A 13678-nucleotide genomic window follows, 5' to 3' on the forward strand; every position below is an offset into this window, starting at 1 on the left:
AATAAAAGTAAACACGTATAATATGGGTTTAGTACATCTTAGTTGGCTAATTCTCTGATAAGTACATTCATGAAACACAGCTGCTGTTTGCCCTCCAACTCCATTGCTAGATGAAAGAAAGTTGCTAGCAAAGTTTCACCACTCTAAAACTGTTGTCCAGCGGAAATGAGGTAGCATTTGCTGGGCTGCCTAAGTAACAATTTGCATTGACACTGTTCCTAGTGCAGTCTGGAAAAGCTTTGTCTTGCGTGAAACCTTGGAAGCAACTTCACTCTAACCAGCAGTAGGGATGAGAGAGACAAAAATTATGGCTCGCAAGTGTATATCCAGATTCGCAATGAACATTAAGTGTATTTCAAGCTTTAAGAAGGAGATAGAAGCTAACAAGCTGATTAGATTCTGAGGAGCCATTGCATCAGGCAGGAAGAAATCTTGGTGTGCATGCAATAATTTTAGCGTTTCAGAAAAGTTTTGATAAATGACAAAAAAGAAGATACTTGCAGTCCTTGTTTAAAGCTGTTTTACTGTTTAATTATTATGCTACAATAAGTTGACATCTTTTCTTCACTTAATGTTGCATATGATTCATTAAGAAGTTATTTTGATGTCAGATATTTTTTTTGTTCTTTTCAACCATTCCCTGGATATAAACCTTCACTGGCTCAATCCGATTGGAGCACTATAATTACCCATTAAACTACCAGGTGCCAAAATTTGGTTATATGGTTACCACCCGGCGTAGTAAATGGTTTCCTGGTGTACAGGAAATCATTTAGCTTGTCACTCAGTGTAGAGTCACTCACAGGCAGAAGGAAGAGGAAAGAATGAAGGAAAGAAAGACAGAAGTGTGACTTTACACTCCCTCTTCTGTCTTTCCTCTTCCTTCTGCCTGTGGGGGACTCTACACTGAATGACAAGCCAAGCCAAATGGTTTCCTGTACACCAGGAAACCATTTACTATGCTGGGTGGTATCCATATAACCAAATTTTGGTGCCTGGTAGTTAGTGGGTAATTATGGCACTCCAATTGGATTGAGCCAGTGAACATTTATATCCAAGGGATGGTTGGGGTTTATTGTTCACGTAATGCCACCCGGGGATGAGTAAGGCTGGTCACTCTCTTCTTAAATGCCAGGACCAACTTGCCTAGCCCTGGACTCCTACGCTCCTCATGGGGCAACGTAGGTTCGGATGATGGATGGATGGATTCTTTTAAACCCTTTAGTAATTAATCAGAAGCCCATCTCGCAACCTAATCTAACAGAGGTCAGGATGATACATTGGGTCATATTTTGAGTGGCTCTAGAAATTTTGTATCACCTCTTCATTAACAATTTATTTGGAACCTCTTCCTCAACAATTTAATCAGTGCCTCATCCTTCACTTATTTAGTACAATTTTATCTCAACAACTTCTTGTAAATTACTGAGGCAAGTTTGATATTCAATACAATTTTATCTCAACACCTTCTTGTACATTACTGAGGCAGGCTTATTCAGTACAATTTTATCTCAACATCTTGTACATTACTGAGGGAAGCTTATTCAGTACAATTTTATCTCAACATCATCTTGTACATTACTGAGGGAAGCTATGTTGATACTAAAACAAAATACAAAGCATGAAATACGACACTAGGGAGTAAAATGAAAAATAAATTGACAGGCAAGAGGTGCTCCAAAGCCTCCTATGCCACCTAGATTACAACATAAATTCTGATGAAACTTCTCATCACGTAGGTCGGAGTATAACTTGGAATAGGAACACCCATTTCATCATGGTTGTTGTGCATTTTGTTTCTCACTGATTGCCTTGATGCAGGTGACAGTGACAAACATTACAACAAAAGATCAGCCCAATAAAACAGGGTGTCCTTATTGCAACATTTACCCTGACCTACATGACTGAACTATTTGCATCATAATATGTATGTATTCCAGATGACATAGGATGGTTCAGAGCACCTTCTCCTTAACAAAGTACAGGTATTTTGCACATTACTTGTTACCATTCTCTTGTATGTTATTGATATTGTTGTAAAATCAGGATCATATACACCAAGAGGATACTGAGGTGTTATGTGCAGAATAATTCACTAAGGGAGAGATATTACAAAATCTCCACAACCCCATGTCAGATTCCAACCTCTGCGACATGGCCTTTAGAGTTCCTTAATGTATTATTCTGCCTGCAAACCTTAAATCTAAATAAGGAATGAGCGTAAAGCTGTGATTTGGGGGAAATGTAATAACATGACAGTAACAGCCTGGGGGAGTAAGTGACACAGAAAGCACCTGACAAAGACTGGAGGGCACATAATGACACACTGATTTTTATTCTACACGGCCTTGAAGATTCTGTACCACCTCTTCCTTTGCAATATATTCTGCACACTACACCTCCATATCCTCTTGTCCCTCACTGATGCAAACAATGTCCATCCATCTATATCACAAGAACAGAAGTAGTATAAAAGACAGTATTAAGAGGCAATATGTAAAAATAAATCACAAAAGAAGAGGTGCTGTGAAGACTTCTATAACACCCAAAAAATTACCCAATATAACCACTCAAACATGTATCTTCTCCCACTGGACTAAATTAACTTTTTAAATCTGTCAGCATCATCATTTTATTCCTTTTATCTCCAGACAATTATATTCAGCTACGGGGAGACTTTTCAAACTGACGGGGAAAGACAACGTTCATGAACCCCCTCACTATTTGATGTCTTTCCAGAGTTAAATGAAAGAAAAAATGTTAAGTGATAGCAAGAGCAAAATAAGAAGCAACATCATAGTAGTGAAGGGGTTAAAGTCCAAAATTACATAGCCAGAGACTGAAATATTCAACCAAAACATCTGCAGTGGTAGCTTCATGGTTATTTACGAGGAATAATTTTCTATTTTTTTGAGAGGGGCAATGGAAAATGGGGGGAGTTATTAACCACATAAATGAACAGATTTTCTAAGTGCGGCTAATTCATCAAAGCAAACATTAGTCGACGTGGTGCAAAAAATTCTTGCCCAGAGTAGGTTAGTAGTCAATAAACAGGCAAGTCTGCATTATAAAAAAAGCATAAATAACTGGAATAAACAAAAAAACAATGTGGAGTGGATAATTATAATAATACATTACAATACTTGAACATTACTCTTTTCAAGTCTGTGTTTTTACTCCCATACTTTATATAGTCTACAGAAATAGAAAACTGGATAAAAGTGAATAATACAGTACATTGCAATCAAATTTTTGGCTTTGCAGGATTTGTGTTTACTCCCATGGTATATTCTAGCAAAATTTACCTCAAAGTCTCTATCAGCTGGAGAGGTAGTGCTGTGAGGCTGTGGAGAGGGTAAAGAGAGCATTTAGGCAACAACACCATGGGAATTAAAACAGATTACGTACATGTCAATCTTAACAGAGAGGGGGCTTTCTTTTGGAGGAAGACAGGGGTATGGGAAATCTTCAGAGGCAGGAAGGGGAGTAGAGGAAATATTAAAAGTAAGAAGGAGGGAAAGAAAAGGAGAAATATCTATTTAAAAAAAAAAAAAAAAAAAAAAAAAAAGGACTGTACAGAAATGGGAAATTAAGGAAAGAAGACAGGAAATGGAAAAATGGTAAAAGGAAGGAAGGTACAGAAAACTGAAATATTAGAGGACAGGAAGGTAGGAAAGAGGGAAGAAATATTTAAACAAAGGATGGAGGAAGAAAGGGTAAATATTAAAGGTGGGAATATAGTAAGGAGGGAAAAGAGAGAAGAAACATTAAAAAAAGAAAAAAAGAAAAAAAAAGAGGGGGAAACATAACAGACTGTATGTTAGAAAGCAAAAGAGGATAAATATTTAAAAGGAGGAAGGGAATGAAAGGGGAAATATCAAAGATAGGCAGGATGGAAGGGAAGGAGGGAGGGAGGGAGGGAAGGAAAAGATGGAAAAGGAAGGAATGGGGAACTATAAATATAAAAAAGGTAAAGAAAATTAAGGGCAAGAATGGGGGAAATAAGAAACGCATGATGGATGGGAAGGAAAGGAGGAATATTAAATGGACAGAAAGCAAAGAATGAGGAAATATTAAAGGAAGGAAGGCTGAAAAGAAAGGGAGGAAGGGAGGCAGGCAGGGAAGGAAGGAAGGAAGGAAAGGATGGAAAGGAGGGCATGGGGAAATATAAATATAAAGAAGATAGAGAAAAGTAAGGGAATGAACGGGGGAAATATGAAATGCATGATAGTATGATGGATGGGAGGGAAAGGAGGAATATTTAATGGAAAGAAGGAAAATAATGAGGAAATATTAAAGGAAGGGAGGCTGAAATGAAAAGAAATATCTAAAAGGAAGGTAAAGAAAATGGAAAGATATAATGGTAGGAAGGTAAATGGGATTAAAGGGAAGACAGGCAAAATAATATAGGCAGAAGGGTAGGAAAGAAGGAGTAGAACAGAAGGTAAAGAAAAAGGAAATATAAATAGAGGGAAGATAAAGAAATGAGAAATATAAGAGAAATGGAGGTCAATAAACAAAGGAAAGTTTTGGGTACTGGAAATAAAGAAATGGGAAATATTTGAGTAGGAAGGTAAAGATAAAGGAAATATAAAAGAAGAACAATGAACAGGGGAAAATATTTTAAAAAAATTACACAGACATAAAGTAAAAAAAAAAAAAAAGTAAAAGAAAAAGGAAACATTAAGGCAGGAGGATAAGGACAGGGAAAATATTAAAACAGGATGATCCACAATATGAAACTATGACAGAAAGGAAGGCTACAAAAAGGGTAAAATTAAGCAGGAAGGACAAGAAAGGGGCCACACTAAAGACCATGCACTTGGAGAGACAGAAGACAAATGAGGAGGTTGAGAAGCATTGTCCTGTTGATGTGGAGGCAACTGAAACCGTTAAGAGAAATGCTCCGAGATGGTTTGGCCATTTTTTTTTTTTATAAATAACAGAACGGAGGAAGGAAAAACAAATGGGTAAAAAATAATAATCCATACACCAGATTACTGGTGTCCTCTGTTCATAAAATATCTGTAACAGTTAGACTTGAACAGTTGTGGGTTGAAATTTGGAGGAAAACAACTCTGGGGAAGCGAGTTCCAGAGAGATGCAGTTCGGGGAATGAAAGAATTCTGATAGGCAAAAGTTCTGCAATATGGTTGAGTGACATTCCAGTCATGAGCGCTACCAGATGCCCGTGTAGCATGAGGGAAGGCATGGAGAGGTGGCACCATGGATGCAACTTTGTCTGAGCATTTGCCAAAAAAATATCTGTAAAACAATGCAAGGGAGGCAACATTCCTTCTTACTTCAAGGGGAGGTAGTTTATATGTAATGGCAGGGTTGTTAATGATTCTAACGGCTTTATTCTGAATTTTGTCTAGTTGTCTTAATGCAACCTCTCCACAACCATTCCACAAGGGTGAGCAATATTCAAGCTGAGAGCGCACATGACTCTTATAAATTATAGCTAACTGCTCATCGGCGAAGAAGTTACGGACTCTGTACAATAATCCAAGTTTCTTTGAGGCAGTTTTAGCAAGTGATCTGACATGAGAGGTCCAGCTGAGGGCACTGTTAAGTGAGACACCAAGAATTTCAATACTTTTGGAGATGGGAATATTAGTAGCATTGAAGGTTATGTACGAATCTGGCAATATCTGTCTATTAGTAAACTGTATATATTTAGTTTTACTAGCATTAAAAGAGACAAGGTTGTTTTGTCCCCATTCACTGATTGTAGATAGATCTTGATTTATGGAGATGGCTGTACTGAGTTGAGAGGTAGAGATATTAGACTTTGAAAATGGATGTCTGAGTGTGAATGAACTACGTAGTGTTGAGTCATCTGCATATGAGTGAATGGGATTGTGAGTGACAGATAAGAGATCATTAATATGAACCAGAAATAGGGTTGGCGACAGAACTGATCCCTGCGGCACGCTGGCATTAATTGAGTGGAAATTCGAATATACATCATCTACTTTTACCCTTATTTTCCTGTCACTAAGAGAAGAAGAAATCAAAGGAACAAAAGACGTTAGTCCATAGAAAGGGAGTTTGGACAGCAAGGAACGGTGCCATACTCTGTCGAAAGCTTTAAAGATATCAAGAGCTACTGCATGAGTTTCTCCAAAAAGATCAATTGATTGATGGATGGTATGAGTTAAGAGATTGAGTATGTCAATGGTGGATCTTTCGTGGCGAAAACCGTATTGTCTATCACTAATTAAGCTGTTGGATTCAAGATGTTTAACAATATGCTTATTAATTAAAGTTTCAATTACCTTACCAAGAGAAGATGTGACAGCTATTGGTCTGTAATTGGAGGGGTCAGACGAACTTCCTTTCTTCGGAACTGGGTGGATATTGGCTTCTTTCCATGAATTTGGGAATAAAGAAGTACGTATGCATAGTCTGAATAATTTAGCTAGGACAGAGGCAAGTTCAGGGGAACACTTTTTCAAAACAATTGGCGGAATTCCATCTGGGCCTGGAGCTTTGTTGGTAGGTAAATTGTCTAGGATGGATTTTACATATCTTGTCTGTATTTTAAGTGGGGCAATTTCGGGAGAATCAAGTTCCAGTACTGAGACATTCTGGCTGGTATCATCTATGGTAAAGTTTTTTGCAAAGGTACTAGCAAAGATATCTGCTTTCCCACGTGGGTCATTTGTAATATTGCCATCCGAAGATTTTAGTGGGGGAATGGAAGATGACTTGTTAAAGTTATTATTGAAAGAATTAAGAGTTGACCAGAATATCCTATTGTCATTAAGGTTGTTAAGTAGTTTTGATGCTTGCTTTTGAAGAAAGTTTGATTTAGATAGATTTAATACAGCTTTTGCATGATTTCTAGCAATTTTAAATTGGGAGAGTGATTCAGATGTTTTTGATCTTAAGTAAGAGTTATAAGCTAATGACTTTTGGGCTGTTGCTCTGGCACAACTGCCATCAAACCATTTTGGAGAGTTTGATCTTTTAGTGAATTGTTGACTTGGTATGAATAAATCCATACCAGCTAGTATTAAGTCGCAAATGTGGGACTGGGTAGAACTGAGATCACTAGAGAAGAAAGACTGCCATGGAACATCAGCAAGATAATTTCTAAATCCATCCCAGTCTGCCTTGTCAAAGTGCCATCGGGTCACCCTGACAGATTCAGAATGGGGAGGTGTAGGAGGGTTAACTAATGAGGCTTTGATGAGATTGTGGTCAGAGGATCCAAGTGGTGACAGTACCTCTATCCTGTATTGATCTGGATTATTTGTCAAGAATAAATCCAAGAGATGGGCATTATGGTCAGGATTATTAGGTATTCTGGTTGGTGCTTTACCAACTGGGTGAGATTAAACGATTCCACAAACAGCTTGCATTCTAGACCATCATCGTCAGTCCGGGCAGAATGCAATAACCATTCAACATTGTGTATGTTAAAATCACCCAAAATGGTAATTTCATTGCCAAGGGCAAGGTCAAGGTTACTCAACTGAGTGGATATGGAATCAAATACATTGGGTTCCGAAGAAGCATTGGGGGAACGATAAACTACACAGATATACTGTATTTGGTAATGTTTTGGCAATTTAATTTATATAACGAGTAATCAAAACTGGATGAAGTGAAGTTTAAAATAGTGTCAACTGCATACTGGGATTTGATATAACAACAGGTGCCGCCCTTGTTTTGAAAGTTTGTAAGGAGATGGTAACCGGGAAAACAAAATGGAGATATATCAGTAGAGAGTGAGATTTGTGGTTCTGTGAGGAAAAGGGCCAAAGGGGATATGGACTGAAGGAAAAAATGAACTGAGTGTAAATTTGTGGTAAGGCCGCGGATGTTGGTAAAGAATAAGGCCGCACCGTCACCTCTTCGCCGACGAGCATTCCCGGAAATAGCAACAGTCGCTGCTGGCACAGTCGCTTGATGGCGACTGGGAAGACCCTGTGCCTCCAGCCCTACCCTGCCGGTGGTGGCAATCCGAGGTACCACTTCATTTGATAGTAAGATTGCAGCGGCCATTACTAAAGATGTGAATAGAAGGTGTGACATGTTATGCGCATGTAGTGTGGTGTAGACAGTTCAAGGTAGAGGTATTATGAGAGCATGCTGGCCTACTCTCTGTGTAAATGAATGCACTGAAAATGTTCAGAAAAGGGAGATGGTCAGGATCAAGTCCTGAGGGCTGGTGAAACGGGAGCTCCAGCTCTCCCTATCACCAGCTTGCCATCAACCTCGGGAGTACTGCCCTGTTCGACTGGTGCTGGAAAATAAGAAACAGACTAGAATGAGATGGAGGGGTATGAGGGTAAGGTGAAGGGGGGGAGGGGGAGGGGGAGGGAGAGACAGAGGATGATGTAGCAGGAGGGGATGGAGATATATGTGTGAGGGGGAGTGTGAACTGGAGGAAGGGCAGCCTAATGGCAGAGGACAGGGCAACATGGGGGCAATTTGTTTGTGGCTGCCCATTATGGGATTAAGGTGACTGGCTATGGACAGACAGACAGACAGACAGACAGATAGATAGACAGAGAGACAGCAAAGGGAAATATGAGAAGCAGGAGGATATGGACTGGGAAATAAGAAGGCATGTGGAGAGATGGAAAGGAGAATATGATGAGAAATGAGGGACTTGGTGGAGTTGTTTTGAGACAAAAAAATAAATTATAAATAGGTAGAGGAGAAAGAGCAGCAAGAAGGAGGGTGGATAAGGACTGGGGAAATATGATGGCATATGGAGAGATGGAAAAGGAGAATGTGGAAGAGCAATGAGGAACTTGGCAGAGTCATTTTGTGCTGATGAAAGGAAGAATGAGCCTAGGAGGAAGGACAGGAAGAGGCCAAAACATATCTTTCTTCTATGGGGAGGTGAAGTAGGCACTTTATAAGAATTATGTCCAGTCATAACAATTGCATCTCCCATTGGCAGAAGTAAGGCAAGGGAACAATCTCAAATATTAGCAGATTCCTTTAAGTAACTTTATTTTTTTTTTTTTTTTTTACTTTAATTCACAATGAATATTAGCAGGCTCCTTTGCTGTTTTTTTTTTTTTTTTTTAATGGAAAGAACTTCATAACAAATGTTAGCAGGTTTCCTTTTTTTTTTTTTTTTTTTTTTTAAAGGAAACATCAAAAATTTTAGCAGGTTTCTTCACTTTGCTTTTTTATTTAAATATAAATTATTCACAAAAGCTTTTATGGGAAGTACAAGTAGGATGAATCTACAAGGACCATATAAGGCTCCTGAGGACTAATTTACATCCTGTCCTTAATCTATCTATCTATCTATTGCCAGATGCCTTAATCCCATAAGGGAAGGCCACAAAGAAATCACCTCCATGTCGCCCTCTCCCCCGCCATTTCATTGCCCTGCTCCCAGCTCTTGGTCTTAAGTTTGTGTATTTTTTCCGTCCCTTTAAGTTCACTAAAACCTCCAGAGTCATACCATGAGTCTGGGGTGATCCTGAGAGGGAACTATTCCCTCTCCAGATGGAAACTGGTGGTCAGGGGCCTCGGCGGCAAAAGCTTATCGCATGCTCTAACAAAATTGCTGTTTACTGAAAGGATGTTGGTATAGCTGGAGGAGTAGCTACTATGCCACCCCTGTATCTAGCTTGAATCCCCTGGAACAGCTTTATTGCTATAATTTCAAAATTTGTGATAATGGATGGAGGTAAAATAACCCCTGGCTATGGCAACATCCACCATAACATGTACAACAAAACAATCAATATTCAAGCCTCTAAAATCAGCTAAACTGATGATAGAAAGGGAACAGTATACTGATTATATAAGCAGATTCAAAATGGTGTAAAATCCACATGGAAAGAAACCTGCAGCTACACACACACACACATATACATCTACAGTATTATACAACCCTTCTTTATTATCCCATCAGGGGCATAGGCTACTCAGTCCAGACATTTAAGGTGAAAGTAACAAGGCCCTCACCTGAGTGGAAATATAAGAGCAAAAATACCAACCACCTCTTTGAATCAAGACAACCTTATCAACCACATCTGTTTGGAGTACCATAACCTGCTACACCATGAAGCTTCCTTTCCTATTAGAGCAAATATACCAACCATTCCTTGGAATTACTGTACCATACAACCTTATTAGTCAGATTTATTCAGAGCACCTTAACCCACTGGACCACCAAGCATCCATCTCCTGGTTACAAAAGTGGTAAAATAATGAGTGTCTTACATGGGCATGATAACCTTCATAGCATACAGTCGCCATGAAGCCATAAATGTTACCCCTCCTGTATACCAATAAGCCATAGTATTTTCTGGTCACTTTCCACCCATACCCCTGACTGGAAGAAGTCATATCCAGGGCTTCATCTCAAACAAGTTCAGTAACTGTTGTCTGGAGCTGCGGTGGTCATTTTTAACTGTTTGAGACTGCACTGTCAACTGTTCCTCATGCAGTCTTGAAAAGTTTCATCCCATCAAGTACAACTTTTATTCAGCAAGAAACCCTAGCCCTAACTTCCTTTCAACCATGGGTACAGGAAGTGAATGAACAGAAATTATGCCTCAAATCAGTGCATAACTGGTATGCTTTCAAATCTGTCAGGGGTTTCAATTCAACTGGTAAGCATAAAGGAGTGAATGCTCCTGCCTCCAAGATTTGGCCAGTGATCAAAATACAGTACAAGTTGATGATGATGTTGCCCTACCCCAGTCTGTCTGGCTAAGCAGACTCACTGAAAATGAATAAACAGTTACCTTCCTGAGACAATGCCTGCCAGGGCTGAAAAAGGGTCCCTCCACAAGTCATGGTGCAGGGGAAAAGGAGGAAGAATACACTCTAGGTACCATAGTACACTCAAGTTCTCTGATCATAGGAAATGTGAGTGTTTATGATTAACTGTTATTTTTAACCCCTTCAATCCACTGATGTCTTTTTGTAGCTTATTCCAGATGATGACAGACAAATGTATTCAGTTTGAGAGAGCACATAATTTTTTTTTTTTTTTTTAATTCCTGCTACCACCAGACAAAGTATTAGAAGAGCCCCCTGTCATAAAATTAATGAGGGCAATATATACAGTCTGTTTATCTATAGTCCGACACCTTAATCCCACAAGGGGTGGCCACAAACGAATTGCCTCTATATCACACTGTCCTTTCCCATATGGCTGCTCTTCTTCCAACTCATTCTACCTTCTCTCATAATCTCTCCACTTCATCCCTTCACCCCATCCTCAGTCTCCTCCTCCACCTCACTCACATATACTCTATTAGTCAGCCTCTCATTCTCCCTCCCTGCAATCAGAAAGGTCCTTTCCAAGCTAACAAGACTGGGGAAGGCAAGGGAAAAAATATATAATGTCACTGTAATGAGAAAATGAAGCGATGCAATGCAATAATTTGGAATAAACAATGAAGGAAAGAGACAGAAAAGTTGAATACTACACTCTGTCAACTTTAACCTCACTTAAAACTGCCATTTCTCCATCCTGAACATTGAGCTTGGCCATGTGGGGTGGAAGGGAAATAAGAGACTGACTAGAAGAGTGTATGTGAATGAGGTCAAGGGGGAAAGTGAGAGTGGGAGACCAAGGATGAGATGAAGGGATGAAGTGGAGAGAGAGAGAGAGAGAGAGAGAGAGAGAGAGAGAGAGAGAGAGAGAGAGAGAGAGAGAGAGAGAGAGAGAGAGAGATGGAGGGGACGGGGATGTAAGTTGAAGGAAGGGCAGCCAAACAGTAGAAGATATGGTGACATGGGGGCAATTTGTTTGTGGTCACCCCTAATGGGATTGAGGCATCTGGCTACAGATAGACAGATTAATATACTAACACTAGCATATGTTGCAAGTTATAATGAAGTGCTATGGAAAAGACACAGAGTCACAGTATTGCCTTACTCTGCCACAGCGCTACAGGAAATGAGTTGCAAAAAAAAAAAAAAAATCTCTGTCAAGTCAAGATAGAGGAACTATAAGGTGAAGACAACCAGAAGGAAGACAGGGAAGAATGACCAAGAGAATCCAGACAGACAGAAGAAAAGCAGCGAGAAATGAAATGATGGTGGAATTTAGGACAAAAGCATATCCTGATCTTGGTAACGAATATGAAAAAGAAAATGAAGAGATTCATTTCAGTAGACAAAAGGATGGACAGAAAGAATGACAAAAAATGCTGAATGAGTATTATGTAGGAAAAAAATAAATCAAAATGTAAATAAATAAAAACAATGATAATCATTCCCATAAAAACAATAATAATAAACAACAACAATAACAATAAACAACAACAATAATAATAATCATCATCATAATAATAATAATAATTTTTTTTTTTTACATCTCTGACTCTGGGCAAAGGCTTCAGGGCCTATTTCTTGGGGTCGGTGATCTATTCCAAGGCCCAGGAGTCCTCCTACACCTCCATGTCACCACTTCGGCACTAACACCCACTGTCTATACTGAATACATGCTAGGGCTGTCTCATACAGGACTGGTGTATTGGTATTAGGGTATTTTTACAGGTCGGCAGGTCATCTGGTAGATCAGGAAAGTCTGCTTTTAGGAAATTCAAATCCTTAAACTGTTCCCTGCCCCAATCAGGATTCAATCCTGGGTCCATTAGGACTCCAGGCCGCCTCTCTACCAATTCAGCCACCGCCTCCCCCTGTATCTAGCTATAGCCAAATGCCATAATCCCGTATGGAGTGGCCATCTGTCTTTGAGTTACCGGTAATCGTTTTAAGGGTAGGGGCACTAACCCTCCACTAACCCACTTGTTGACACGAAGAGAACACGTATGGGTTGGTTATATGGTTATCACCCAGCACTGTACAGTAAATGGTTCCCTGACTTACAGAAAATCATTAGGCTTGTCACTCAATGTAAAGCCACCCAAAATGGACAGAGGAGTAATAAAAAGTGACAGGAAAGATGGGAGAAATAGGAAGAGAGGAAGGCAGACACATAAAGAGGATGATAAAGGTGAAAAACGAAATGGGCAGCACTATATCAAGAGAGTGGATGATGGTCGCCACCACCTACTACTACTACTACTATGGTGGTACCATTCTTAACTGGCGGTTTGGGTGGGGCACGAACCTCTGTACAGTGTTGCCATGTTTTCCAGACCCACGATGCCTCTCTCCCTCTCTCTCCTGGGGGGAGATGTGCGTCACCCTAGGGAATTTTGTTTCTTTTGTGTGTCTTATAAACTTGTGCTTTCATTTCTTTATTTTGTTTTCATTATATTATTGTTTTACATATGGCGCCAGATGACCTCGGTGTTGCGGCGCCTTGATTTGTTTTCATTGAATCATTCTCGCCCTCCTGCCTTCCCTCCCTTCATCTTTCCCTCAGCTTGACGATGCACTCAACACTGCCCCTGGCCTCCCTCCTCTCTCTCTCTCTCTCCTGAGGGGAGATGTGCATCACCCTTGGGAATTTTGTTTCTTTTATGAGTGACAAACTTGTGCTTTCATTTCTTATTTTGTTTTTATTATATCTAATTATATTTAAAAATATTATTGTTTTACATATGGCGCCAGATGACCTCACTATTGTGGCGCCGTGATTTGTTTTCATTCAATCACTCTCTCCCTCCTTCGTTCCCTCCCTTCCTCCATCTCTCATTCAGCTGCACTCAACACTGCCCCTGGTCTGCCTTACCCCCCCCCCTCTCTCTCTCTCCTCTCTCTCATCTGT

At 39.7% G+C, this 13678-nt stretch overlaps 1 protein-coding gene across 1 annotated transcript in view; it reads right to left on the reverse strand.

The window, feature by feature from the left end:
• Window positions 1-13678, reverse strand: part of sei (potassium voltage-gated channel seizure) — a 362440-nt gene that overhangs the window by 250158 nt on the left and 98604 nt on the right. The window contains exon 5 of the mRNA XM_080285287.1: window positions 3306-3344. Within this exon, the coding sequence (XP_080141413.1) occupies window positions 3306-3344 (39 nt within the window). The remainder of the gene's footprint in view (window positions 1-3305; window positions 3345-13678) is intronic.

The sequence above is a fragment of the Coenobita brevimanus genome, chromosome 105 (genome assembly GCF_032717465.1).
Source record: "Coenobita brevimanus isolate Jiangsu-jjx chromosome 105, ASM3271746v2, whole genome shotgun sequence".
In the NCBI taxonomy this organism is placed as follows: Eukaryota; Metazoa; Arthropoda; class Malacostraca; order Decapoda; family Coenobitidae; genus Coenobita; species Coenobita brevimanus.